General features: G+C 37.0%; 1 gene segment (V, D, J or C); it reads left to right on the forward strand.

The window, feature by feature from the left end:
- Nucleotides 1–14,694: 14,694 nt before the first annotated feature.
- Nucleotides 14,695–15,236, forward strand: LOC138804242 (immunoglobulin kappa variable 1-5-like). The segment is given in 2 exon segments: nt 14,695–14,749; nt 14,870–15,236. Coding segments are annotated over 2 exon segments (348 nt in total).
- The last annotated feature ends 11,882 nt before the right edge of the window (nt 15,237–27,118 follow it).

Below are 27,118 nucleotides of genomic sequence, written 5' to 3' on the forward strand. Positions count from 1 at the left end.
CATACTGTACAGAGGGGTTACAATTACATGGGCAGGATAATACATACATTTCTTAACAAGCATTGCAGCCTCCTCCTTTGTTTACCCTTCACCTCCCTTCCCAGCCTCCCCCCTCCCCCCCACCCAATCATACCCCACTCCCCCCCCCGCTCACCGACATTGTAAAGCTGGTTTTGACATGATATTTTGTACTTCTCATTGTTGCAACAGGTCCACCTGAATCCTTAAACGACTTGTTTGTCCCCATCTCCTCCACATGTTATACTGACATCAAATATAGTGAAAGCGGGGGTTACACTGTGGGGGAGGGACATACAAAGCAACAAAGAAATAATCTTATAAATGCGTTAGAAACACATGCATGAAAGAAACGAAAAAATTAAAATACATATTTAAGGGTTCATCTTGATCCATTCTTCTACTGAGGGGCATCTCCATTGGTGTCATAACCTAGCTATAGTAAATAATGCTGCAATAAACATAATCGTACTGGTAGCTTTAGTGTGGTCTTGTTTGTAAACATTTGGGTAAATGTCCAAAAGTGGGATTACTGGGTCATAGGGGATATGTGGAGTCTCTTGAGGAACCTCCATACTCCTTTCCAAAGTGGTGGAAAAAGTTTACATTCCCACCAACAATGAAGTAAGGTTCCCTTTTGTCCACATCCCCTCCAGCATCTGTTGTTAGAGTTCTTGATTTTTGCCATTCTAACTGGAGTGAGGTGGTAGCTCAATGTTGTCTTGATTTGCATTTCTTTTATGGCTAGGGATGTTGAGCATTTCTTCATGTGTTTATTGGCCATCCTTCTTTCTTCTTCAGAGAAGTTTCTCTTTAAGTCTTTAGCCTACTTATTTATTGGGCAGTTGTTTCTTTGAGGATTTGTTGTTGGGGGATTTAATTTTTTGAGTTCCAAGTATATTTTAGATATGAGACCCTTGTCCGTTGTATGGCTAGTGAAGATCTTCTCCCAATCCATGGGCTTTCTATTGATCTTGCTAGCTATGTCCTTTGCCATGCAGAAGCTCTGCAACTTCATGTAATCTCATTTGTCCAACCTTTCTTTGATTTGTTGTGTTTCCGGGTGTCTATTCAGAAAATTTCGACCTAGGACAAGGAGACCTAGGATTTCTCCTATTCCATCCTGTAATGGTTTCAGAGTGTCTGCTGTGAGGTCTTTGATCCATTTGGAGTTGATTCTGGTACAGGGTGATATATAAGGATCTAGCTTTAGTTTTCTACAAGTAGTTAACCAATTTTGCCAGCACCATTTACTGAAGAGGCTGTCTTTCTTCCATTCTATTGTTTTAGCTCCCTTACCGAAGATTAGATGGCTATAGGTCTGTAGGTTCATTTCTGGGTTTTCAATTCTATTCCATTGGTCCTGAGATCTTTTTTTATGCCAATACCAAACTGTTTTGATTACTATGGCTGTATAGTAGAGTGTGAAATTAACCAAATCATCTTTTGATCTAAGATGTTAGTTATTCATTCCATCATGTCCCTGTAATTAGAAATTCCCCAAGAGAAAATTTAATGTCACGAACAGACTCTGATGCTCTATATAATCATACTTGGAGACACAAGTAGTATAGTATCAGTGACCATTTTCACCATTTCTGTCAGTGAAGACAACCCTAATTTGTTTTAGGTTATACAACTAGTTTGGATTCACAGGGTAAATGAGAAGCCATTCTTGGTATTACAAGCAGGGTTGTTGCTGTTCTTGTTGTTTCCTAATAAAAGAGAATTAAAGCTTTAATTATATTTGATCCACACATATTAATCATATGTAGTTAATGGCATGGTATCAAATTTCAATAAGACTTACATTGTGTAATAAATAAATGATTGTACGTGGCATATCAACAATCTTAAAATAACTCCTTTCTTTGAGGAGAATTTCTAAAGACCTGGGGGTTTGGCAATCAAATATTGGAAATGAGAGATTCTGAGTTGCACAGAACCAATATTCACATGGCCAAGATGAAAATTTCTAAAATTTCATAGATGAAAATTTCTAAAACAAAGAACTAACATCATTTTTAAGCTGTTTATCTGAGGCATGTTATTTTATCTCAGGCATTGAAAGCTGACTGGCATAAGAAGCATGTTAATCCTGATAACAACTTGATTAGATTGCTAAATGTCTAAGAGATCAGCCCATCTCACGTGGTGTTCATGAGGGTATTTCTAGATCACATGGGCTTTACCATAATGAGTGAATTCATCACTTTATGGATTAACCATGGGATAGTATTATGGGGAGGTGTTAAAGCATGGAGTGTGCTTAGTTGGAGGAAATATACCACTTATGGGCTCAGACTTGGACTATACTTTGTCCTGTCCACTTCCTGTCTTCTCGTGGTTTCTTGTCTGCTCTAAATTGAGTGACCTCTGCTAGATGTTCCTACCCCATAACGTTCTGTCTCACCATTGACCAAGGAAGCCAAGGACTGTGAACAGAAGTTGTTCCTGTCAAGCATTTGCTTTCAGACTCATGAAATTTATGAAATCCCTCATATCTCTTGACTAGCAATCTATACTTTATCTAGATAACAAGGATTCATACACAATTTCAGAAATTATGCTTTTGATGAAGTCTATTTTGGTTAAGAAAATCTTAATTTGGCATAAATTAGGCATACACAAATATTGAATCAAACAATGATCTCATGTATCAAAACAACAATGGTTTTAGAAACCTGAGGCTATATCAAGACTAAAGAAATTACTAAAAAAAATTGCCAACAATCCCAATGAAATTTGAAAAGTAAAGAAGTAGAGTGAAGTAGAGGCTTCATTGGCAAAATTGCTACCGAGAATCTATGTTAAAAGATAGATATGGGGGTAGTTGTGGAGGTAGGAGGGAAGGGACGGTAGGGGAAAAAAAGGAGGAGGCAACAATACTTGATAGGAAATGTACTCATTGCCTTGCTCATGTAACTGTAACCCCTCTGTAAAGTATTTTTACAATAAAAAAAACAGACAACAAAGATAGATAGACTATAGTCCTGACTACCAATATGAGGAACCTGGTTCTGTCTGTATCTGACAAGCAAAACTAAAACTAAAAAGCATGATAGAAGAATGGCTCACTTTAGAGCGCTTGCTTAGCAAGCTCAAGGTCCTGAATTACAATGCTTGGACTACAAACCCTCTAAAAATATGTTTCTGTGTTGGATATATTGTGACCTGAATTTCCTTTGTACCTTAACCTCTAGATGTTGTTTGTGACCTCTAGAAGTCACTGCCCCTCTGGCCACTAAGGAAGATGAAATAAAACTCATGTTTGTGGCAAGTTGAGTGACCCACAGCATGACAGATAGGAGCTACATCTGGATCAGCAGAAATTCAGAGCATGAATAGCTAATGAATATAACTGCTTGAGATTGTGTGCTGTTTTGGGGAGGTGCATTATTCTTGCTAAAAACAAATTACATAGTTATAAATCATCATAAATCTATAAGAAATAGGAGAAATATAAAATATCTACAAAATATGATTGAGTACAAAATTTAGTTCCTTTATAGAAACATCTAAGGAACTAACATTAACCATACTATGATAGTCATCTCTAGTCTAGTCTCTGTCATCTCTGGTGGTGTCTATCTCTTACTGTAATACATAGTCATGCATAGTCATATATAAATGGAGCAATAAAATTGAGAATCATAAATATAGAATATATAAATATAGAATCATAAATATAGAATATATGAATATAGAATCATAAATATCATTAGGTTCACTGTAAATAAAGAAGAGGCATATTAATAAATATATGAATATTTGTCTATATTGGTCATATAGTTAAAAATATGTACATTTATTTATTTATTTATTACTGCATATGTACACATTTCTAGGAAGAAATGCATACATGTGCAGATAAATGCACACACAAAAATCAGGGATCCTGTGAAAGACGGTTTATTCTTTCCAGAGACTGCCTTAGAGAAAAACTTGGAAGAACCCAGAACCTGGAGACTTCTGAAGAAACATGCATATACTGTTCAATAATACTCATTTTTCACTCACTATTCTCTTGGAAGCTTTAGGAAAATATAGAAGTACTTTTGATGATGGTATGTGCTGATTTATCTGCATTGTCAAATTAGTTGGATTGCTACAGGATGAAGAAACTATACAATCAGGTCGACTCCAACTACAAACCCCCTATCTCCAACTCCAGAAACTTTGCCTTAAGACTTCTGAATAGTTTGTGAACAAGTCCATATCATATTATAAGTCCTTTATAAGCACATTTGTTATCTGTAACTAAGAACAGTGACCAATCCTCACAGAATGCAACAACCTGTTTTCTTCTAATTATTACCCTTTCCCAGCAATGGCTCCAGGTAGCCAACACTAGCAACTTTGTAAGCTTTTTTCACTTGTTTCTGTGTCCTTCCCTGTGTGGACTTACTAGCTCTTCTTCTTCCTCCTCCTCCTCCTCCTCCTCCTCCTCCTCCTCCTCCTCCTCCTCCTCCTCCTCCTCCTCCTCCTCCTCCTCCTCCTCCTCCTCCTCCTCCTCCTCCTCCTCCTCCTCCTCTTCTTCTTCTTCTTCTTCTTCTTCTTCTTCTTCTTCTTCTTCTTCTTCTATCTTCTTTTTGTTTGTTGTGGGCCTTGAACTCTGAGCTAGGGCGCTGTCCCTGTGCTCTTCAGCTCAAGGTAAGCTCTCTACCACTTGAGCAACAGCACCACCTCTGGGTTTCTAGTGTTTATTGGAGATAAGCATCTCGTGGACTTTCCTGCTAGGGCTGGAACCATGATCCTCACATTTCAGCCTCCTGTGTAGCTAGGATTACAGGCGTGAGCCACCAGCACCTGGCTTAGCTCTTCGTTTTCAACTTAGTACTGAATACCCTCCCCAACCCCCACTACAAAAAAAGAGTAGAATTTTATCTCACAAATTACTCCTCAGGTTGAACAAAGTGGTATTCAATCAATTTGAAATCACAGCTTTCTACAATATAAGGCAGTGAATAACAGTTGAGTATAGAATCCCTAAGGAAAAAGAGGAAGACTTAAGTAAAGACAGACTCCAATAGTGATAGAATATTTCTAATAAACTGTGCATAATTCCAAATTGGAAGAATTATGAAAGCAGCTGCCATGGTGCTCTTCTAAAGAGTTATTTTGCCAGAGGGACTTCTTTATCCATATGAATTTATTACTACCAGAAATAATAAGATAGGTTGAAGTTATATAACTCCTGAAATTGTGCACTGAGAATGAGTATACTTTCTATACTGCCTTGCTGAAAAAATTATACTTGGAGTCAGTACTACTGAGATTTAGGTTCAGCAAACGGAATCTGAAGATCAGAGTTTTTAGCAAACTGAAAATGAATGCCTCTGATACTTTCTCCAATTAACCAGCAAAACATCTGCATGTTGAAGTGTCAAGTGGTAGACCTCCAGCCTTGCACAAAAAAAGCTACTGGCAACATACAAGCCCTTATATCAGTACAAACACACACACACACACACACACACACACACACACACACACACAATCACATACAAACAAAGGAGCACACTCTATTTTTACCGCCCACAACAACATGCAATACAAATTTAATCCATAGAAAATGTCAAAAGGGTCATTAACAGATAGAACAGTGCTAGAGGAATATCAATACCAAGTTTCAAACTCTACTAAAAAGCCATAGTAATCAAAACAGCTTGGTACTGGCATGAGAACAGACCTCAAGTCCAATGGAATAGAATTGAAAACCCAGAAATGAACCTACAGACCTATAGCCATCTAATCTTCGAAAAGGGAGCTAAAAAAATAGAATGGAAGAAAGTCAGCCTCTTCAGGAAATGGTGCTGGAAAAATTGGTAAATCACTTGTAGAAAAGTAAAGCTAGATCCTTATATATCACCCTGCAACAGAATCAACTCCAAATGGATAAAGACCTCGAAGTCAAAGCAGACACTCTGAAAACATTACAGGATGGAATAGGAGAAACCCTAGGTCTCCTTGGCACAGGCCGAAATTTTCTTAATAGAGAACCAGAAACAGAACAAATCAAAGAAAGGTTGGACAAATGGGATTGCATGAAGTTGCAGAGCTTCTGCATGGCAAAGGACATAGCTATCAAGATCAATAGATTGGGAGAAGATCTTCACTAGCCATCCAACGGACAAGGTTCTCATATCTAAAATATCCCTGGAATTCAAAAACTTATATCCCCAAAAATAAATCCTCAAAAAACAACTGCCCAATAAATAAGTGAGCTAAAGATTTAAAGAGAAACTTCTCTGAAGAGGAAAGAAGGAAGGCCAATAGACACATGAAGAAATGCTCAACCTCCCTAGCCATAAAAGAAATGCAAATCAAAACATTGAGATACCACCTCACCCCAGTTAGAATGGCTATAATCAAGAACTCTAATAACAACAGATGCTGGAGGGGATGTGGACAGAAGGGAACATTACTGCATTGTTGATGGGAGTTTAAAGGTGTTCAACCACTTTGGAAAGTAGTATGGAGGTTCCTCCAAAGACTCCACATAGAGCTCCCCTATAACCCAGCAATCCCACTTTTGGGCATTTACCCAAATGATCACAAACAAGACCATACTAAAGTTACCAGCACAACTATGTTTGTTGCAGCATTATTTACCATAGCTAAGTTATGAAACCAATGGAGTTTCCCCTCAGTAGATGAATGGATCAAGAAAATGTGGTTTATATACACAATGGAATTCTATACCTCCATCAGAATAAATGACATTGCCACATTTTTTAAGAAATGGAAAGACTTGGAAAAAATTATACTAAGTGAAGTAAGCCAGGCCCAAAGAAACATAGGTCCCATGGTATATGTCTGAGAAAAGCAGAAATGGTCAGATAAGTTGATATTAGATTAAATGAACCCCAAGGCAAGGATTTGAATATTGTTTCTTTTTTTGCGATTGTTTCTAACATGTTTATAAGATGATTTCTTTGTTGCTTTGTATGTCCCTCCCCAAGGCATAACCTCCTTTTTGACTGTATTTGATGTTGGTATAATTTGTGGAGGGGAAAGAAAAAACCAAATTGTTTAAATAGGGATGCAGGGGGCCCCTTTCAACAATGAGGTACACAAGACATTATGTCAAAAAAGGAACTTTACAGCTTTGGCAAGGGTGGGGGTGGGGGTGAGAGGGTAAGGTGGGAGGGAGATGGGAAGGGATGGGAAGGGGAAACAAAAGAGGAGGCAACAATGCTTGATAAGAAAGGAACTCATTACCTTGCCCATGTAATTGTAACCCCTCTGTACCGTATTTTCAAAATAATAAAAAAAAGGAAAAGTCAAAAGTACATTTTGGAATATATTGTATTAATATTCCTAGGGGGAAAAAGCTTATTTTATAAGATATAAAGCTAAAATATTACCACTAGAGGGCAGAGAAACCCAGTAGAAAACAAGCTGTTCATCTTAGTAATAGGGAAGTCATAGAATTAGTGTTTTACTATCAGCCAAGTCTGCAGGATTGGACATTTGAGTATGACCAGCCACACTCAAGAGGAGCTGTCAGCAGGCTGGACTGTGAGGAAAAGTCTTCTGTCTTTGGTATTTGGAGACTGGAAAATTCGTCTTGTCTCTATTTCGTGCCTGCTTTCTCAGCAAAGGTAAACTTTTCAGGGAAGATTCATGTCCCCCTGAGTTACGTTTACTTGGAAGAGGCTTGTAAGAAGTGAGTGAGGTGATGTGAGATCACTGGGGCTGAAGCAAACCCTATAGTACTAGTGTCTTTAGAAGATGAGGCACTAGGGATTGCTGTCTCTGTCATGGTGTCTATCTCTGTCTCTGTCTCGGATCCTCTTTTCTGCACTTCATCAGGCATAACACCTGGTCAGTTGATAAAGATGGATTGTTATAATAGTTTGCACCACTTGATATTTATAATTTGTTGTGTGTTTTTCAAACATTCTTTTCAGTAACAATCACTAATTTATTTTTCTTCACATTGTCATTTCTACCTTTTAACACCTTGATATAGAAAACCTTCTACTTACTCGGGGTTTAGGAGAAGTTATATGTGAATAATTATTAAGACCACCTGTCTATGAAATATTTAATGCACTCATACATTCATAGTAGTCCCAAGGTTCTTATACCAACATGTTTCCTCTGCCTTATAAACTACTTGCAGATTAAAGAGGATAATTCTCACAAGTCTTTTATTCTCTGAATTGCAAGAGTTGTACAAGAGATTATATAATGTAACATGCTCATTGGAATGTCTAGGGCTTCTTGATCAGAGTCAACCTTCTGTCATGCTATTTGAAAATAAACAGCAGAAATTATAGCATGGAAAACATGAAGTTATTCCATACAACTGAAATGATAAAGAATTATATAGGATTTCTCTCACCTAAATCCTCATGATTATGAATGACCTAAAAAATGTTTTAGATAATAAATTGCTTTTTTACCAAAATGCAGTGTTTCAATCACAAGAATAAATTAGTTTCCTATCACATTATTAAAAGCTGAGACATGTACATATATGCATAGCTTTTTATTTAAATGTGGATAAATATTTAAACACTTTCAGATGATGTAATTTCAAATATTAAAAGATATGTGAGATATTGTCTATACATTACAAGAATCTTTCCAGCATTAGAAATACATTACTTGTGTGCACATTCATATGAGATAGAGCAGCAGGGAGGGAGCTGGGCAGTTGGGGTTGTGATGCCATCTTGCTGCCATTCACCTGTATGATGCTCTCAGACTCTTGTTCCTAGGAAAGCCTATTAGAGCTCTGAGCACCCAATGTTGGACCTGAGCAGCCTATGCTAAGAATCAGAGAATTAAATATTAGAACAGGGGCAGTGAGTTCTTAGGAAAAATAATCGAAAGACAGGAAAGATGCCATTACTCCTAGAAATATAAATGTATGTTTGCCAGGTGTCTGACAGCGAATTTAAATGCTTCATTTTCAGTCCTATTTAGCTACAAATCTAAATATAACATGCATTTTATATCTTGTACTATGTTTTTTTTCAAATAACAGAGTCAATTTTGAAACACAGATTTATGTAGCCTAATCAATGAAATTCTTGATATAGAATTGCAAAACATGGTGAAACAAGTCCTTGAAACACCTGAAACAGTTGATTGTTTCTAGATTGAATGAGAAAACTGCACTTTTCAGACTCTTTTTTAAATTTTAATACATGTTTGATTTCTTAAATAATGAATAGGCACCTGGTCATCCAAAGCAGACTTCTTAGATTTCCATCAGTGTAAACACCATCTCCCAAATGAGTTCACACATACTTAGAAATCACCCTTGTCACTGTACCTCAGGACAGTTAGTTTAACCTATGACATCTCACATCCTACAAAATTCCTCTGTTACCATGAGATTTGAGGTGCCACAGCTCACCCTCAATACAAAATGTGAAATATCTTTAGTTCTTCAATTCTGGTAGAGCATTTTTAAAAATTCTTACTCTAAATACAAAGAACCACATTTACCAAAGAATGGAGAAATAGTACCGTGATCACTTATGGACATGAATATTTTGAACAAATCAAATAGAACCTCTGATCTCACAGAGCTGCTTTCATTTGAAGGCATAGAGCAGAAATTGAACAAAAGCTTCTCATGAGTCTCTAATTCCTGACACTCCCCACGTGCAGCCTTCCCTTTCTCCCCTCACCACAAGTAACACCATTACTGAAAAAAAGTGAGCTGTGGACATCTAGGCCACATTTAGTCTCCTTAACACCTGACATGATTAAAGACCAGGGTGATAAGTTTCATTTGACCATTTGTATTTTCTTAAAATAAAGCAATAACAACAACAAAAAACCCTCTGATGCAATTTCACTGAAGACCATTTAACCAAACTATCTTTTGAACACACATATTAGTTTTTCATTCCATCATTTCCATGCAGTTGGAGATCAGAGATGTGAATTACACCTCAATCTCTATTAAATAAATCTGGACCCATTTGTAGTAGAGCAATTTTTACTATTTTTACCATTTCTGTTAGTGAAGAGCACCAATCTCCATTTGTTTTTGTTGAGTTGTTCACAAGCAAAGGGAGAAAAAGTAATTCTTATCTATTATATAATGACAATCAGATTCAAAATGATAGTTCTTTTGAACTGTGAATTACTTTCTACCTGTAATCTTTAAATTGGGCATGGCCATGTCTGTTTGCTTTATGAATTCATCTTTTGCACCTATTTGTTACAATACATCAATTACACATGGAAGCTCTCACTCTGAATAGCTATGACTGTGTGTAGACAGTTTGCTTTGGAAGATGCTGAATCTAAACCCATTGCAGGGAACATATGCAGGAAAGCTGAATGGCCTGTCTGAGAAGCCATGCCCTTGACTGTGATCTGCAGTATTTGTCCAAGATTTGGCCTTGTCTGTCTTGAACTCATGGAGAAAAAAATGACATGTTAGTGGTACATGAGAAAGAACCCTGCATATGGCTAAGAGTATACACATTCTTAGGATTAGGTAGCAACAAGCCCAAACCTTCTCCTAATACAGAAGTAGTACAAAAGGGGTAGAAGAGAGAAGTAGATAAAAATCATATCTTAGTATACAAATAAGCTTCTGTATTAACTTTTGTTTGTGATTCTTCTCTGGAAGAGAAGAATTCTTCTGTTCACTTCATTGCGAACTGAAATCTCTGCCAACTATCAAAGAAATATTGCCAAATGATCATGGAGTTCTACTCACTGTTAATCAGTAATGGAAGATTAGTTTGTCTTACATCCTACGATGTTAGTAAAAAAAATTCCACAATGTAATTATGATTTAAATTTAATTTTATTTTAAAGTAAAATTAAGAAGGAAAAGAATACAATGGAAAGATGTCAGTCCTTTAAAAATATCATTTATGTCTCCAAAAGCAAGATTAATAGAAAGGGTTGTTTTAATTAAAAGATGATATATAACCTGGCACCTGTGACCCACTACCGTAATCCTAACTACTCAGGATGCTGAGATATAAGGATAGTGGTTCAAAATCATCATGGCCAGGGAAGTCTGTGATACTCTTATCTCCAATTAACCACAAAAAAGCTGAAACTGGAGCTGTGGCTTAAGTGGTAGAGAGATAGAATTGAACACAAATACTTAGGGTCATAGGTCATTCCCAGAGTTCAAGCCCTAGAACCAGCAAAAAGAAGGAGAAAGGAAATATGATTTATGCGAAAGTGAGATACCATGGTGACAGCCTTTGGTACAATTGATATATATATATATATATATATATATATATATATATATATATGAAATAAATGAATGACATGAGAATGAAAAAGGCTCTGTTGGTATTTTATTTAAGGAGGACTATGAATAGAGGAAGTTCTATGCAGGTGAAGATTATTGAAGTGCTTCTTTGGAATATATGAAAAAGGGCAGCAAAACCTGTGCAACTGCTTTAAGAAGGGAAATATGGGGATAAGAATGAGAGATCAAGGGTGTGAGGTTATTGGAGTACATTGTATGCATGTGCGGAAATGTCACAATGAAACCCTTCTTGGACAGTTAATAAATGCTGACAAAGACTAGTGTATGTCTAGGACAAGCAGAAAAGCTCAAAAGTTATTTACGTATGACCATGTAAAATGATGCTGTTCAAAATGGATCCCAAGATAGGGACACAAATGGTTTTATCTTTCTTGCTGTTTTTTTTTTAATGTATTTATAATGTACTGTGTGATAGTTTTGTTTCTTTTGTATGTTCTTTCCCCATGGTATAACCCATTTTCACTGTATTTGATTCTGGTGCCCTGCATCTTGTATATACATTTTTCTAATTTGGGGAGGGGAATATAAATAACAAAATGCTGAAATAAGGATACAGGTTGGCCCATTATAACAATGAGATTACAAGACTCTATATTGATTCCAAACTTTACAACTTCATTGGGGGAATTGTGGGAAGGGAGTAGTTGGGGAAGTGGAGGGAAGGGCCAGTAGGGGAAAATCAAAGAAGGAGATGACAATGCTCGATAGGAAATGTACTCAATACCTTATTCATGTATCTGTAACCCCTCCCCTCTGTACATACAAAAAATATGTGTATAAAATAATTTAAAAAATTAAATGTATTCTTATTCTGTAGCAGTATAAAAACAGTGGTCAAAAATTGTATGTGTTACTGTTTTGTGTTTTTTTTTTTTACAGATATTGCTCACTATGTCATTATATTTTCAAAAAGATCTCAGTTTGAAGTCACCGAGGTTCTCTTATGCAGACATGTGAATTCAATCTTTAATCTTAGTCACTGTACATACCATGCTTATGAACTTGTGAAGAGATGGCTGTAGATGAATGATCTCAAGACACAAAAATTCCAAACAAAAGAATACTTTAATGGTCATGATGGCCATAATGGTTCACACCTATAGTTCAATCTCTAGAGAACGGTAGGAATGCGGTTCCAGTTGAGTCAGAACAAAGTAGTCAGACCACATCCCAATAATCAAGCCACCAAGGAACAGGTTTTTAGTTCGGTCTTAAATTTTGTGTTTTTATTGCTCGTGGTAATCACATACTAATCATGTGGATGAATGTCTCTCAGATTAGATTTGTGCCTTTTTCCCTTCAGAGTTCTTTCAGTAATGAATATATGTGAGCAAAATCCAGAAGTGCTGCTATGTTCTGTAAGGACATCATTACTGATGATCTTTATTTCAATTCTAGGCTAAGGTGTTGGCTGTTGAATTTCTCTGCTATATAGTTGTTCTTTTTCCTTTGAAATTGTGAGGATTTGTGGAGAAATATATGGTGGTTTATGGATATCACATCCCTAGTGAAAATATCACTATTAATCCAAGGACTTACAATTTATTTCATGGCATACTTTGGTATTTATTCAATATTCAAAAACCTCTCAAAATTGGCCAGTGGGCATTCCTTGTTAGCTGATTTCTCTCCACTCTTTCCTTTATGCTATCCACTATAAATTTGTAGTTTGTGACAAAAAATGATCCAAACTCATCTTCCTCTTTTCCTATTTTTGATAAAGAAATAAACTGTGCTGCAAAGGTCACTGGTTTTATTTATGAGAGAATAAATGAGGTCAATTAATGAAGGTGATATCCGTAATAAAAGTTAAGGAATCATTACTTCTAGATTAGAAAAAAATTATTCACTTTTCATCTATTCATCTATATGTACATATATTTATATGTACACATTCATATATATATGTATACATGTATACGTATGTAAATTTATGGTAATTACTTCACTCACATCAAAAATTATGTTATTATTAAATGAATTCTTGGAAAAATTTTCTGATTTTCTCTTTTCCACAAAATATTCAGTATAAAAATTTTGAAATATGCCACTAACATTAGATGAAATTTTCATTTAATTAGCTTACATTATTTTTACCTCAAGAGTACGAATATTGGCTCTTATTTTCCCTCATTAATTTAGTCATATGATCAGCAACTCTTTTGGGTGATATGAATCTCTTGGTGTTACTCTCACTTACATTATCAGATCATACACCCTTGCCCCCACCCCCAGATTTTTTCAGACATTCCTCAGCATGTGATAACATGAATAAGATGAGCCAACTTTGTATCCCATGCAATAGTGACTTCCTGAGCCCTGACAACTGCACAGGCAAATCCAACACATATGGATATCTTCTTGGGTCACTCCATCTCAGCACCTACAATGGAGTCAACAATGATATTTCTCACTTGCACAGAAAATCAGCTCTCCCATGTTGCTTGCTCCCAATATGGATGACATTTCCATGTTCTATTGATTTCAAGATTCTGTTCAGAGATTCCTAATATCTTTAACCCAGGTGTGCAGCACAGTGTTCTCTTAGGAACTAGAAGAGTCCACCAAACAGAGGAGACATATGTAGGTTTAGGCCACAAAATAGGCTTCAATATAACCTGAGTTTTTCCTCCCTTTTAAGGATAATCTATCTCTGCTTCTGAACATATTAGTTGTGGCAAAGATGTTTAAAAGCCAGAAGGAATAATATGAGGACCTTCAGCATGGACATATAAAATGATACACAATTCTAGGTCAGTAAAAATTATAAAGCCTGTTCAGACATGAAGGGAGAAGGCTCTGAAAGGACATGCTTGTATGGATCACCTGGGACAAAAACTCAGCGATGGAGGAGATAATAAGGCTGAACAGCCCAGTACAGAAGTCCAGGCATTTTCTTATCAATACAATAGCTCCACTTATTCCACTTTCATGGATTGGATTCATTACAGGAAAACAGTGCTGATAAATTGACAAATATAGATTATCAGTGAATCAGAGCTACTGTAAAACTTTCTGTCCTGAATAATAATAAAGAAATGTCAAATTTGTATTGTGCAAAATTTGTTTGTAAATTTCTGGAACTAACACTCCAGTGAACAAGTCTTGGCTCAATTAAAGAAAAAGAAGAAAAGAAGCTTTGATCCTCAAAGCTACCATTGTTGTGTGCACATCACAGGAAAGCAACTTGGTGATTCTCTTCTTTTTTAAAAACTTATTCTGTTGCCGGACCTAGTTCCCTTGAGACTCAGAATGTGCAGAGTTGCTGAGATGAGGCAGCTGGACAGCTGTGTATAACTCTGCTGCTGATTTGCATGCACCAACAGCACAGCTCAGTATGCTCAGGACTTCTTCATAGGCTGCTCACATTAGGCAGTAGTCAGTCCAAGTCAGCACACAGCATGGGCATGAGGGCCCCTGCTCAGCTCCTGGGGATCCTGCTGCTCTGGCTCCCAGGTAAAGGACAATGCTAGGGATTTAGAAGCTCAGTGTGATCCAGGATGCTTACTCTTCAGGGATGCCTTCTTATAACTTGATAACTAGTGTGGATATTTGTTTTCATGTTTCTGCTTCCAGGTGCCAAGTGTGATATCCAGATGACCCAGTCTCCATCTTCACTGTCTGTGTCTCTAGGAGACACTGCCACCATCACTTGCAGGGCCAGTGAGGACATTGGGTATGCTTTAGCCTGGTACCAGCAGCAACCAGGGAAAGCTCCTAAACTCTTGACCTACCGTGCAGATACTTTGGAGTCTGGAGTTCCATCAAGGTTCAGTGGGAGTAAATCTGGGACAGAGTTCACTCTCAGGATCAGTGGCCTGGAGCCACTTATTACTGTCAACAGGGTAGCAGTTTCCCTCCCACAGTGATACAAGCCATAACAAAAACCTCCCAGGGAAGCTGAAGTGTGAGTCTGGGCTGCCCCATCTGCTCCTCCTGCTGCCTCCACCTGCTCAGAATGTTGTCAGCAAAAGCCAGTTAATACTTCGAGAGTCTGAATTATGGCATCAGTTGATATTTACGCAATAATAAAATAAATAATGGTATTTTAAGCAGGAATTGCCTTTAATACAAAGAATGGATTCATTGCTTTAGATTTTATTCCTTTATTTTCTGATAGCCTATTTTTGTACATATCTGTAACTATTAATGGGATTCTGGGTTTCTCAGTATATGTGTATTATGTGCATTGATCGTAGTCTTCCATCTTTCTTCAGTGTTCAACCTCCTGCGCTCTGATCCTGTGCCCTTGTCAGCCCCATAGAATCACTATTGCATTTTATTTATTTATTTTTTAACATTAAAACATATGGGTAGGTCTTTATTTAAGAAGTTTAGCATCAGTGGGAACGAAACAGCAATAATTCCATTCATTAAACAGCGTATCTTCAATGGTTTTGTCCACAAACCCTGGCAAAAGGCATTCAGCCTTGTGATCTGATTTACTTAGGAATTCATTCTCACATGTACACAAAAAAGCCTATGTACATAAATTGAAGCAAAAGGTTTACAAAATGATATTTTTATGTGTAATGCTTTCTAAGATTTTTATGATTTTTTTAATTTTTATTTATTTTTTATTGTGAAAATACTGTACAGAGGGGTTACAATTACATGGGCAAGATAATGAGTACATTTCTTATCATGCATTGTAGCCTCCTCCTTTGTTTTCCTTTCCCATCCCTTCCCATCCTCCCCCCCCCCAACCCCCACACAATCCTCCCCACCCCACCCCACCAAAATTGTAAAGTTCGTTTTCTACATAACAACTTGTACTTCTCATTGTTGCAACGGGTCAACCTGTATCCTTATTTAAACGACTTGTTTTTCCTCTTCCCTTCCACAAATTATACCAACATCAAATATAGTAAACCAATCCCAAAGAAACATAGGTCCCATGGTTTTCCTTATTTGCAATATCTAGTATATGTCAGAGTCAAGCAAAAAAGGTCAGATAAGGTGATGTTAGGGAAATGAACCCTAAGATATGTATTCAAATGCATTTTATTTTTTTAAAGTCTGCTTGAGTAAGACGCAATATAGACAATGCTCTTTGATTTACTACTTTGTTTAACAAGGTGTTTTCTACTTCTATTGATCATCCTGCAGACTATAGGATTACTTCATTCTTTATGCATATTGTGTATATATATGTATATATATACATATACATATGTATATATATACATATGTATATGTATATATATACATATGTATGTATTTCATGGGGCTTGAATTCTGGACACTGGATACTGGAAACTGTCCCTGAGATTTTCATGTCAGGGCTACCACTCAGCACTTGAGCCACAGTGCCACTTCTGGTTTTCTGGTGGTTAATTGGAGATAAGACTCTCATGGACTTTTCTGCCTCAGCTGGCTTTGAACTGCGACCCTCAGATTTAAGCCTCCTGAGTAGCTAGGATTTCAAGCCTGTGTCACTGGTGCTCAGCTGTTTCATTTTAAAAGGCAATGTTTTGTAAATGATTTTTTCAGTCATGTGTTTTGTGTTTTAGTTAATCCAGACACCCGTGTAATTCAACAATATTCAGATTTTTTAGGCACAAATTTAATTGTCTGTGAGCTCAGTTTTGAAGTTAGGCTCCTTCAACTCTTCTGCTTGATTTAGGAATAGTAAGTCCTGACCTCGTCAGCAGATCACTTCGACCCTTCATCTCACATTTTTCCACACAAATCACTGTGCACATATTCAGAATCCATCCACCTTCCTCAAAGCAGCAGGGTTGGACCCCTGTGGATCTGGGGAATGGATGCCCTGTCATGGAATGTTGGTCAAGAGGATAGATCTGAGGAGGAGAGCCACAGAGCCTATAAAATTTAAGCTTTGAATTTTTACTTTGAAACTTTTGTGGTCATGAGGGTAATATAGATTGAAAAAGATGATTCCTTTTTAATTACATCTTTAACTGGTAAGATAAGAAATTACCATTCAACAAGTCAGATTTGAGTAAAATAATATCATTCTCTCCTGTCCCTCCAAGGAAAGTTGATTCTTTTTTTTTAAATTCAATTTTATTGTCCAGATAATGTACAATGGCAATAGAGTTACATATGTAAGGTAGTGAGTACATTTCTTGTTGAACATTGTTACTCTCTCCCCCATTTTCTTCCCACTTTTCCTCCCTCATCACACCCCACCAAGTTGTAAGGTTCATTTCCAACAGATTGTTTTGTGAGTATCGCTGTTGCATTATTTCTTTTTTATTTCTTTTATTTCTTTTTTTAATTGTGAGAATACCATACAGAGGAGTTACAATTACATGGGCAAGATAACTAGTACATTTCTTATCAAGCATTGTTGCCTCCTCTTTGTTTCCCCTTCCCATCCCTTCCCATACTCCCCGCTGTCCCCCACCCGATCCTCCCCCATCCCCCACCAAAGTTGTAAAGTTCGTTTTTCGACATAATGAATTGTACATCTCGGTTTTTTTCTATTTTCCCCTATGGTTTATCCCCTGTTGTCTGTATTTTATTTTGGTACCCTGTGTAGTATATATACATTTATCTGAATTAGGGAAGGGAAATGGAACAACGAAATGATGAGACAAAGGACAAAAGTTGATGCTTGAATTGTACTTTCTGTCAGAATTTCTGAAGGAGAGCTATGCCAGATATCTAATTTCTGGTGATCATAGGAAGATATCAAAGTGGCAACCTATACTTATTGGGTTGTCAAAATGGGACTGTTTGGCATGAAACTCCGATTATTGTTGTTACACTCTGAGGGCCTAATTAAAATAGAAGATGGGAACTTGAACCAAGACACTGCCCTTTACATAGGGTCCTTTTTGATCCATCAGTTCTCTGTTGACTTTCTGGTGTTCTTAGATTCCTGGCAGCACTTTTCATATCTGCCTTCACTCTCTTCCTCTCTGTGTCTCTGAACTCAGGGTAATAACCCAGGTGATGGGATGCTGATTTCTGTCCTACATTGGTGTCATTGTTCTGAAACAGATCTGGACTAGACTGGGGTTTTAGGGTTTTCCTAATCCTAGTTCCAATCACAGGGCCAGGTTGCTTGGTTGGAGGAAGTAGAAGGTTCATCAGTAAGAGATAACCATAGAACTACAGTAGGTACAACATAGTAAGTTTATATTTAAGTATTAAATTATATGTGTATGTTCTTTGTCTAAAAGTTGTATAATTAGAAGAATCACAGGAAGTAGGTGTAATCTAGGTCCATGGTATAACTAACTACATGGAAGAATCCATCAGGGAAAGTCTCTCTCTGGATGTGTGTAACAAACATACATACTTCATCTCATTAAATTTTATTTAAGTCTACACAGCAAGATTTGCTGTGCATCTCATCCTGACAGGAGTATGGGAAAGTGCTTCTGGGTCACACTGAGCCCTGTCAGGTGCCTGGTTTCAATCTAATTGTGATTACAAAAGCACCATGCCTCACTCTTCTCTGAATGTTGTGTTTCATTAGACACAGGTGCTCTTCATGGAGGGATCAATACTGTAAAAATATGAAGTTAAGAGATCACTTGAAATTGTAAAATCTGTTGTTCACTTCTCATTAAGGTGATATTTTGATAGTATGCAATTATGAATTGAAAAGCAATTTTCCTCAAAATATATTGTTTCTCCAATTTCCAGATTTCAAGTGGAAAAGTCACATTTGAGTTGAATGTTTTCATCTCTGATTTTCAAACTTCTGCTATTTACATTGCATCATTGCTTAATGGAAAATTTTTCCTAAATTTTATAATGACATGCTAGTTCAGACAATCTTCTAACAATTTTACTGGGTACTCAAAGGGGTTTCTCAATCCACATGTTGAGTCTCTGAGCATATAACAAAGGCAAAACCCTATACTATTACCCTTGTTACTTATTTATTAATTCTGAATTGTTCTTACATATAGAAATAGTGACATCATGTAATAGCTATAGAATCCCTAACAGGAACGAAGACAAAACTTTCTATCATCAATTTTTATTACTCCTTTGCTAACATTTTTAATTTTATGAATACTTGGTTGTCTTGAGACACAGAAATTCCCCACCCCTCTTGTACTTCACAAATGAGTTGCAGATGAGTCTCCATGTGCTCACCATTCAAGAGATGGAACAAGGTTAGACCCGACTTCCAGGTGTTGAATGTCATTGCTATGTAGTGTCTATTATATAAATATAGCACAATTAATCTGCTATTGGTTATACTGTTTTAGCTATGGATCTTATATAGAAAAAAACTGTGATGGGAACAATTATTTTCGTTGGCTTTTTGGAACTCAGTTCAGGCACAGGATTCTATCTTATTTTTTTTAATCTATTTTTAAAATGTTTCTTTTGGTATCTTAGTTTACAATTCTGAACAACATGCATTTAGTGATATTTATTTAATAATTCATCAACATGTTTAGATATTAGATATCTAATATATAAATTTTCTAAACATGACAGAGATTTAGTGGTACAAAAACTTGCAAAAATCCACAGACACACACATCCAGATGAAGACTTCCCCTGCTGGATTCCTGCCATGCTTTTAATTATACAACGTGTAGACAAAGAACAGAAATATATAATATATAATATAATACTTAAATATAAGCTTTATTGTGTTGTGCCTACTGTAATTCTATTGGCACAAATACAGTGTCAGATATCTCCTACTGATTGGCATTCAGCAGTCTACTTCCATGTAAAGTATTCAGACATTTCTGCCACTAGAGTGAAGAAGTTAGAAAGTTCCTTGTTTTATTGTTTTTTGTTTTTTCCCCACTGAGAAATTACAAGTCATTTCTTCAGTGCTTTGGAATAATAAAACTATTATATGTTCTTATTATTTATTTTCAAATAATTATAAATGTCCATAAAGTTGTGAAGAAAATTACTAGGAGGTTTTTTGTATCCGTCCCCCAGACTATCCTAGTACCAACATCTTGTATAACTCTGTTACCTTATTTAAATCAGGAAATAGACATTGGTTCAATCCATATAGATACTACAGTAGTCACGTGCACACTTTGGTGTTTGTTCATGTGCAGATGTGTGTGCACTGGGTGTGCTTATCACATGAGCAGCCCACATGTATGTGTGAATGTTGAGAATCTATAGGTACCACATATTTGTGTTTCTCTGTTGTCAACATCATCATGGAGGAACTGTTCTCTACCAATGCCACAGACTCCTGGGGCTGTCCATGAGCCACAGAATTCCCTTTTTCCAATCCCTCAGTCCTGGCCAAAACTTCATAAAAAGAAAATATAAAAAAGTCCCATTTTAAGATTGGCTGTATTATTCAGTATAGCTTTCTTATGGTTCATCCAGTCAATGTATATGATAGTTTAGCTCCTGTTTATATTGAATAGAATGCCTTGGTTGAAGAAACACATTTTCTTTTATTTTTTATCAGTTAGGAATAGTTGGGAAGATTCTTAGTTTTACTAATGATAAGGATTCTAAGACTATTTTTTTTACAAGTTTCTATGTGAAAATGAAATGCATTACTCTGGGATAAATTCCCCACCATTTGTTTTTGGAAATGTATTTTAATAGAGCTTTCAAGTTTAGAAAGCACTGTCCAAGTTCATATTTTTTATTGTCATGGTGGTGTACAGAGGGGTTATAGTTACATAAACAAGGTAATAAGTACATTTTTTGTCAAACTTGTTACCCAATTTCAAGGTCATTTTAGCATTGCTGTAACACTTTAAATTCCATTCAGCAAGGGATGAATATTCAGCTCCCCACCACGTTTAGCATAGTTCCTGTTATCTTTATCCTTTTATATTTCCTCTTGAAAGTTTATGCAGCTTTTCTTCTGATGATATAGATACTTGTGCCAGACCTCATTCAGGTTCATGGCCCAGACCATAAACACTTTCATTCTGAACTGTACTTCCTTATCCCAGGAAGGTCCACAGGAAAGTCATTGAGTATCCTCTTTCCTACACATCCGCAGCCTCATCTATCAGGCAGAAACTCAAAACCTATGAAGGATAAGCCTCCCACAGCTCTGGTTTGAGATCATTATTCCAAATTATTCCATGGATTCTGGTGCCTGACTCTATGTGGTCTGGAAATTCACAAGCCACATGGCCACATTTGCTGAAGCCAGCCCTGGAGCATACATCATGAAAATTTCAGGGGTTGTCCTTAGAATCTGGCTTCTTTCAACCCTACTTGTGTCAATGCTTTTGCGGCCTCTCTTTGTCAATCTATTAATGTGTCCCCTAAGTTTGCCAAGTGGCTTTCACACCCACACAGCATCCAGCTTCCTTCACCTTGTTTTATTTAGTACCAGCTTTGTCTGTCCTGCAGTTCACATGATAAAGAGAGAATGAAATAATGATTTTATAGTAAGTAGAGGAAATACAAAGGAGAAATAATATAAATTTGTATCTTGTTTTAGAATGTTTGGACATCATTGTTTTTCTATTGTTTATTCAGAGTTTAGATGGTCAAAGCACACTTGGCTTGTGGCCCAGTTAAATAAATACACACATAGAAAAAAGTATGAAAAATGTGAATAAATAAAATACATTTAGAACACTTCTGGGACTATATAACAGGTACATATAAAATAGTGACCCATATTACTTCAGTATTTCCAAGAGTAGTCTGAAAAAGGTCTTCCGTGTACCATACATATATAGAGTCATAAATTCATATTTACCAATTTAATATGTATTTTTATACATGGAAATGTTTCTGGAGGCAAAGAGGTTGGATAGAGAAGGACAGAGTAGAAAGATAAAAGAGTGACATTATTCAAGATGCATTGTATTTATAAACTGACATGTTTAATGGTAACACTCTTTTTTTGCACAACTACAGAGAGATAATAAAAGTAGAACTAAAAACAAGAAATGTGTATGGAGTTCTAAATTTCTCTTTTTCATGGGCACAGAACCTGGCATTTGTTACAGGGGGAGTTAGGGATGCTCATTTGGTCTAGCGGTGGCTGCAGTGCACAGGTAGTACAGGTGCATGGCATCCTCAGACCGGGCACTGTGTAACTGGAAGAATACTGCCTCCTTGTGGCCACACTTCTGGCATGGGTGGTCTTCGGTCCAAGGCAAAGTGGGGTCCTGGGACATGTCAGCGATGATCTGGGTCAGTCCGTCCACTTCGTGCTTGATTTTGTTGACGTTAGATGTAGCTGCTGTCTGCTTCCTGCTGGTAGTCACAGTTCCAGCATGCACACAGCAGGTTGCGGTTCTCCTTGTCTTCCTGTGGGTACAGCATGTTGTTACATTCCTGGCAGAAGTGAATACCTACAAAGCCCAGCAGGTTCCATAGTTATGCACTGACCGCCCAGCCTCCTCTGCTTGTGCAGACTGAAGTTCTAAATTTCTTCACTCTCCTCTCTGCCCTTCTGTTTGTTTGATGGTTAGGTTTGAATAGGATTGAATCTTTTAAGGCTTCTAATCTCAGATGAGATTAGAAGTGATCTCTCAGTGTTGGGAAATATACTTCCAGAAGAGACTGTGATGAGAGGAGTTCACGGCTGATGACCCAGTGAAGTCATGGTCCAACTCACAGAATATATACAGGAAGGCATTGTCCACAGCAAGAGTTTCAGTATAACTCAGTCAATGCAAAATGAAGTATTTGTAATCATATATAAGGACCACTTCTCCAACAAAACTCCTTCTTGACACATAGGAAGTAACACAACTAAACACAGATGTAATATTATTTTCTTTTCTACTCAGAATTTGTCCAGAAATCAAAATCAGCAGGAGCATCCCCGAGAGTGTGCTACAAATTCAAAATTACAAAATCACCTCAGATCTAGTGAGTTAACAAGTGATCCCTGTTAGGTTTAGGAATTTGTGTTCAGGAGATGAGTATAACAGATACTACATATATGATTTTACTCCACAACACATTTAAAAGCATTTTTATTTAAATCATATTTCTCAGAATTTATTGGTTTCTCTATCTCTTTCTCTGACTCTCTGTATCTCTCTTACACATACAGAAAAATGAACACACACACAGACACACACAGACACATACACACACACACACACACACACACACACACACACACACACACAGAGCCCTGTGCCAGTCCTTTATTATAAAAGAGGAATTGACCTAAGCTCTGAATGAAGAAGAGTTTTTTTTTAACTCACAATTTTAGGTGCAAAATTTCCTAGATGCAGTAAACCTCATCTTCCTGTACTCAGGCAAGGCCAGTTCTGTCTGTGTCACAATAATATTTATAAATAGAAAAACAGCTGCAAGTTGAGATGGACAAGCATATGGCTGTCTTCACGTTAAAACAAGTGAATATTATGTGACTCATTTCATGAGAGCAGTTTTAATACTCTTAAGGAATGGACAGCCAATGGTCTAATAATTTCCCACAAGGCACCTCTTTGCAGGGCTAAATTGGGTACTTTGTGGCATCAGCACAAGCCTTCTTCTCTATTTGTTCACAATTGCCAGGTGATGTTCTGCCTTACAAGTCGAGAATCTTTGGAGACAGAAACTAGAGACTGAAATCTCTGAGACAAATAAGCAGAAACAGGTTGTTTTGGATTGGGACTGAAGACCTTTAAAGACTGTATGTTAGTTTAAAATAAGTAGAATTATATATATATATATACACACACTCAACATGTGTCTATGTATATAATTATGTACAAGTATTTACACTAGGGGATTTCAAGTCTACATGTCAGTATATGAATGAAGTACATCTTCATCATTTTCAGATTTCCATTACTCCAAAGAGAGAATTTTAAAGAAATACTAGATTAATTTGCTATAGAAATATGGTACGGAAGAATAACAAGATATTAGTGATACAAAAATTGCTACATTGAATATATATTCACACTTTCATGTATAAACATTTCTATCATTTTCCTTTTCCATTATAAAGTCCTTTAAGACTCTAGCTGTAAGAGAAAATTTTGTTCTCCCTGTCAATTCTTTATCCTAAGTCTTAATAGGAAGTTCCTAGAAATCAGAGTTTCTAACACTTATAGCAAACATCCCTGAACAGATGGGAACTATTCTATCAGCTGCATCTTCAGGTAGCTCAACTCTTTGCACTGATTGGTCAACTCCCTTGAGGATCAGTGCTGTTGATGGTGGACACTGTCTTTTTCTGGACTAGCTGAATTAGGTTCAGGGGAGATCAGCCTCAAATCTATTCCTTTCCTAGAGACTGTATTGGACATGAACTTACCTATCACTGGGTCTCTGATGCTGAATTAGGGTGGTAGGTGCATATGTCTCTTCAAAACCATACTTCCACAGTGGGGTCCTACTTCCCGGTGCTGCAAGCATCATGAATTTTTATTGGTTATTACCAAGGGATGTTACTTTTCTCAGAAGAGCAGGCCTTACCCTCTCCTAGGTTCTTCTCACACTGTTGTTCCACCTGGATATTTGCATATTGCTCCCTAATGAGAGCCTCCCTTTCTAAGGCTCAGCTCTGAACTTGCCTTGACCTGTCAAGGCTCCTCATTTCACTCCTAAAAATGAAGTCCTTCTCTCAGCTCCTGTGGCTGCAAATGCTCTGGATCCCTGGTAAGAGCAAAAGGAGATGAGGAGCAAGAGTGGGTGGAAGGTATGTCCTCAGGAGCCAGTGGTGATCTATGCAAGTGTTAGATGTTCAGTTCTTGTTATCTATGATGGGGCAAGTGAGATTTAGGTCTGGAAATTGAGAAATATTTCAGAGGGATCTGAAACTTATGCCTTGGTGAAGATTCTCCTTGTTTAGAATAATGTAGTTGACTCCTGAATACTCATTTATTTTTAAAAATACCTTTATTTCTAATATGAAATATTTTATATTGTAAGCCAAACTATGAAATATGAACAATAGGTAATATATCAAAATACATATAAAAAGCATGCTTTTCTATTTTTGTACATAACCTTGCATTTCTGTCTTATTCTAATTTCAGGATCCAGTGGAGATGTTGTATTGACCCAGACTCCACTCTCCCTGCCTGGCACCCTGGGAGAGCCGGCCTCCACCTCCTGCAGGTCGAGTCAGAGCCTCTTTCATAGCAATGGAAACACCTATTTGGATCGGTTCCTGCAGAAACCAGGCCAGTCTCTAAAATTCCTGATCTATCAGGTTTTCAACCAATATTATGACGTTCCGAATAGATTTGGCAGGAGGGATGAGGGGGAGGCCAGGCAAAGATTTCACATGAAAACAGGGTGGAGACAGAAGATGTTGGAGTTTATTGCTGCTTTCAACATACACATGTCCTACCACAGTGATACAGCCCTGAGCTAAAAACTCCCTTCTGGCTATGTGAGCTGCCCTTATACATTGCTGGGTTTGGGGGCACTAGAGAAGATTGTCTGGGCTGCTTTATATGTCCCTCTCCCACGGTATACCCCTGTTTTCACTGTATTTGATGTTGGTATAATTTGTGGAGGGGAAGGAAAAAACAAATTGTTTAAATAGGGATACAGGTAGACCTATTGCAACAATGATGTGCACAAAATATTATGTCGAAAAATGACCTTTACAACTTTGGCGGGGAAGGGGGGAGATCGGAGGGCAGGGATGGTAAGGGGAAATAAAAGAAGAGGCAATAAGAAACAAAGGAGGAAGCTGCAAAGCTTGATAAGAAATGTACTCATTATCTTGCCCATGTAATAGTAACCCCTCTGTACAGTATGTTCACAAAAAATAAAAATTAAAATTAAAAAAAAAAGAAATGTACTCCTTACCTTGCTCATGTAATTGTAATCCCTCTGTATGGCATTTTCACAATAAAAAAGAAAAAAAGAGAAGAAAACCGAGAGAGAACTGGAAAAAGCATATGTCTTGAAGCTCACTTTGATAAGAATCATTTTATATGGTCATATGCACATAGCTATTGAATGCTTGTGTTATTCTCCTGAGAACATACTCTTTTGTTTTCACTGTGTGAATCTTCAGACTATTGTTAAATTATGTCTAGATGTAATTATTTTTCTTTTACTATCCATTGCGTTTCCTTGTAGTTTTATAGGCAAAACCTATGTTACTAGGTGTCAGGTCTGCTTTAATTAGTACAACTTTTTCCAAGGCTATTGTTGCTAATTATAATTTTTATCCAATGTATCTTATCATTGGAGGCAAATACGAACAATTTTCCAGGTCTTCAAATATGAAGTCAAACAAGAACCCAGGGATAGTAATTATTCCACCTGTACATTCAGATGGTACAAAGGAACAAACAGGGGAATTTTCCCTCAGCCAATCAGCTTTTCCTTCTTCAGCCAAACTCATGCTTTCTCTCATTCACATTGATCAGCATTCTGTGGAAAAGTAGCAAAGAACTGGGCTCTCTCAGTTAGCTCTGTCATCTCTGCTTACTTCACACTCCTGGATTCTGTGCTTACTCATCACTTGATGGGTTAACAATGGGGTGGAGTTACTGGGAGGTGGTAAAAACACCTAGTTGGACGGAATAGATTTGTGGGACTGTCTTCAGGCCTAAATCTTGCCCTCAACTCTTTGTATGTAATTTTGGATTCGTGTTTGCCATGAGTTGAGAAGCCTCTACTAGATGATCCCACATCATGATGTTCTGCTTCTCCATAGGCCAAGGAAACTAAGGATTGAGAACTGAAATCTCTGACATAATGAGCCCAAATGAATACTGTCTTTATTCCCTTAGTTTGTTCCTGTCAGGTACCTGGGTTCACACACACAAATATTAAGAACTCACCTATATATACTGACTAGCAATCTCTACTTTAATCAGGTAACAAGAATCCATACAAGTTTCAGAAACTAGGCTTTAGCATGTGCCTATTTTGGCTAAGAAGATCTTAACTTGGAAAAAAATATTTAGATATAAAACTACTTATCAATAC

This window comes from Dipodomys merriami, unplaced genomic scaffold (assembly GCF_024711535.1).
Source record: "Dipodomys merriami isolate MVZ:Mamm:240054 unplaced genomic scaffold, mDipMer1.0.p SCAF_36, whole genome shotgun sequence".
NCBI classification, from domain to species: domain Eukaryota; kingdom Metazoa; phylum Chordata; class Mammalia; order Rodentia; family Heteromyidae; genus Dipodomys; species Dipodomys merriami.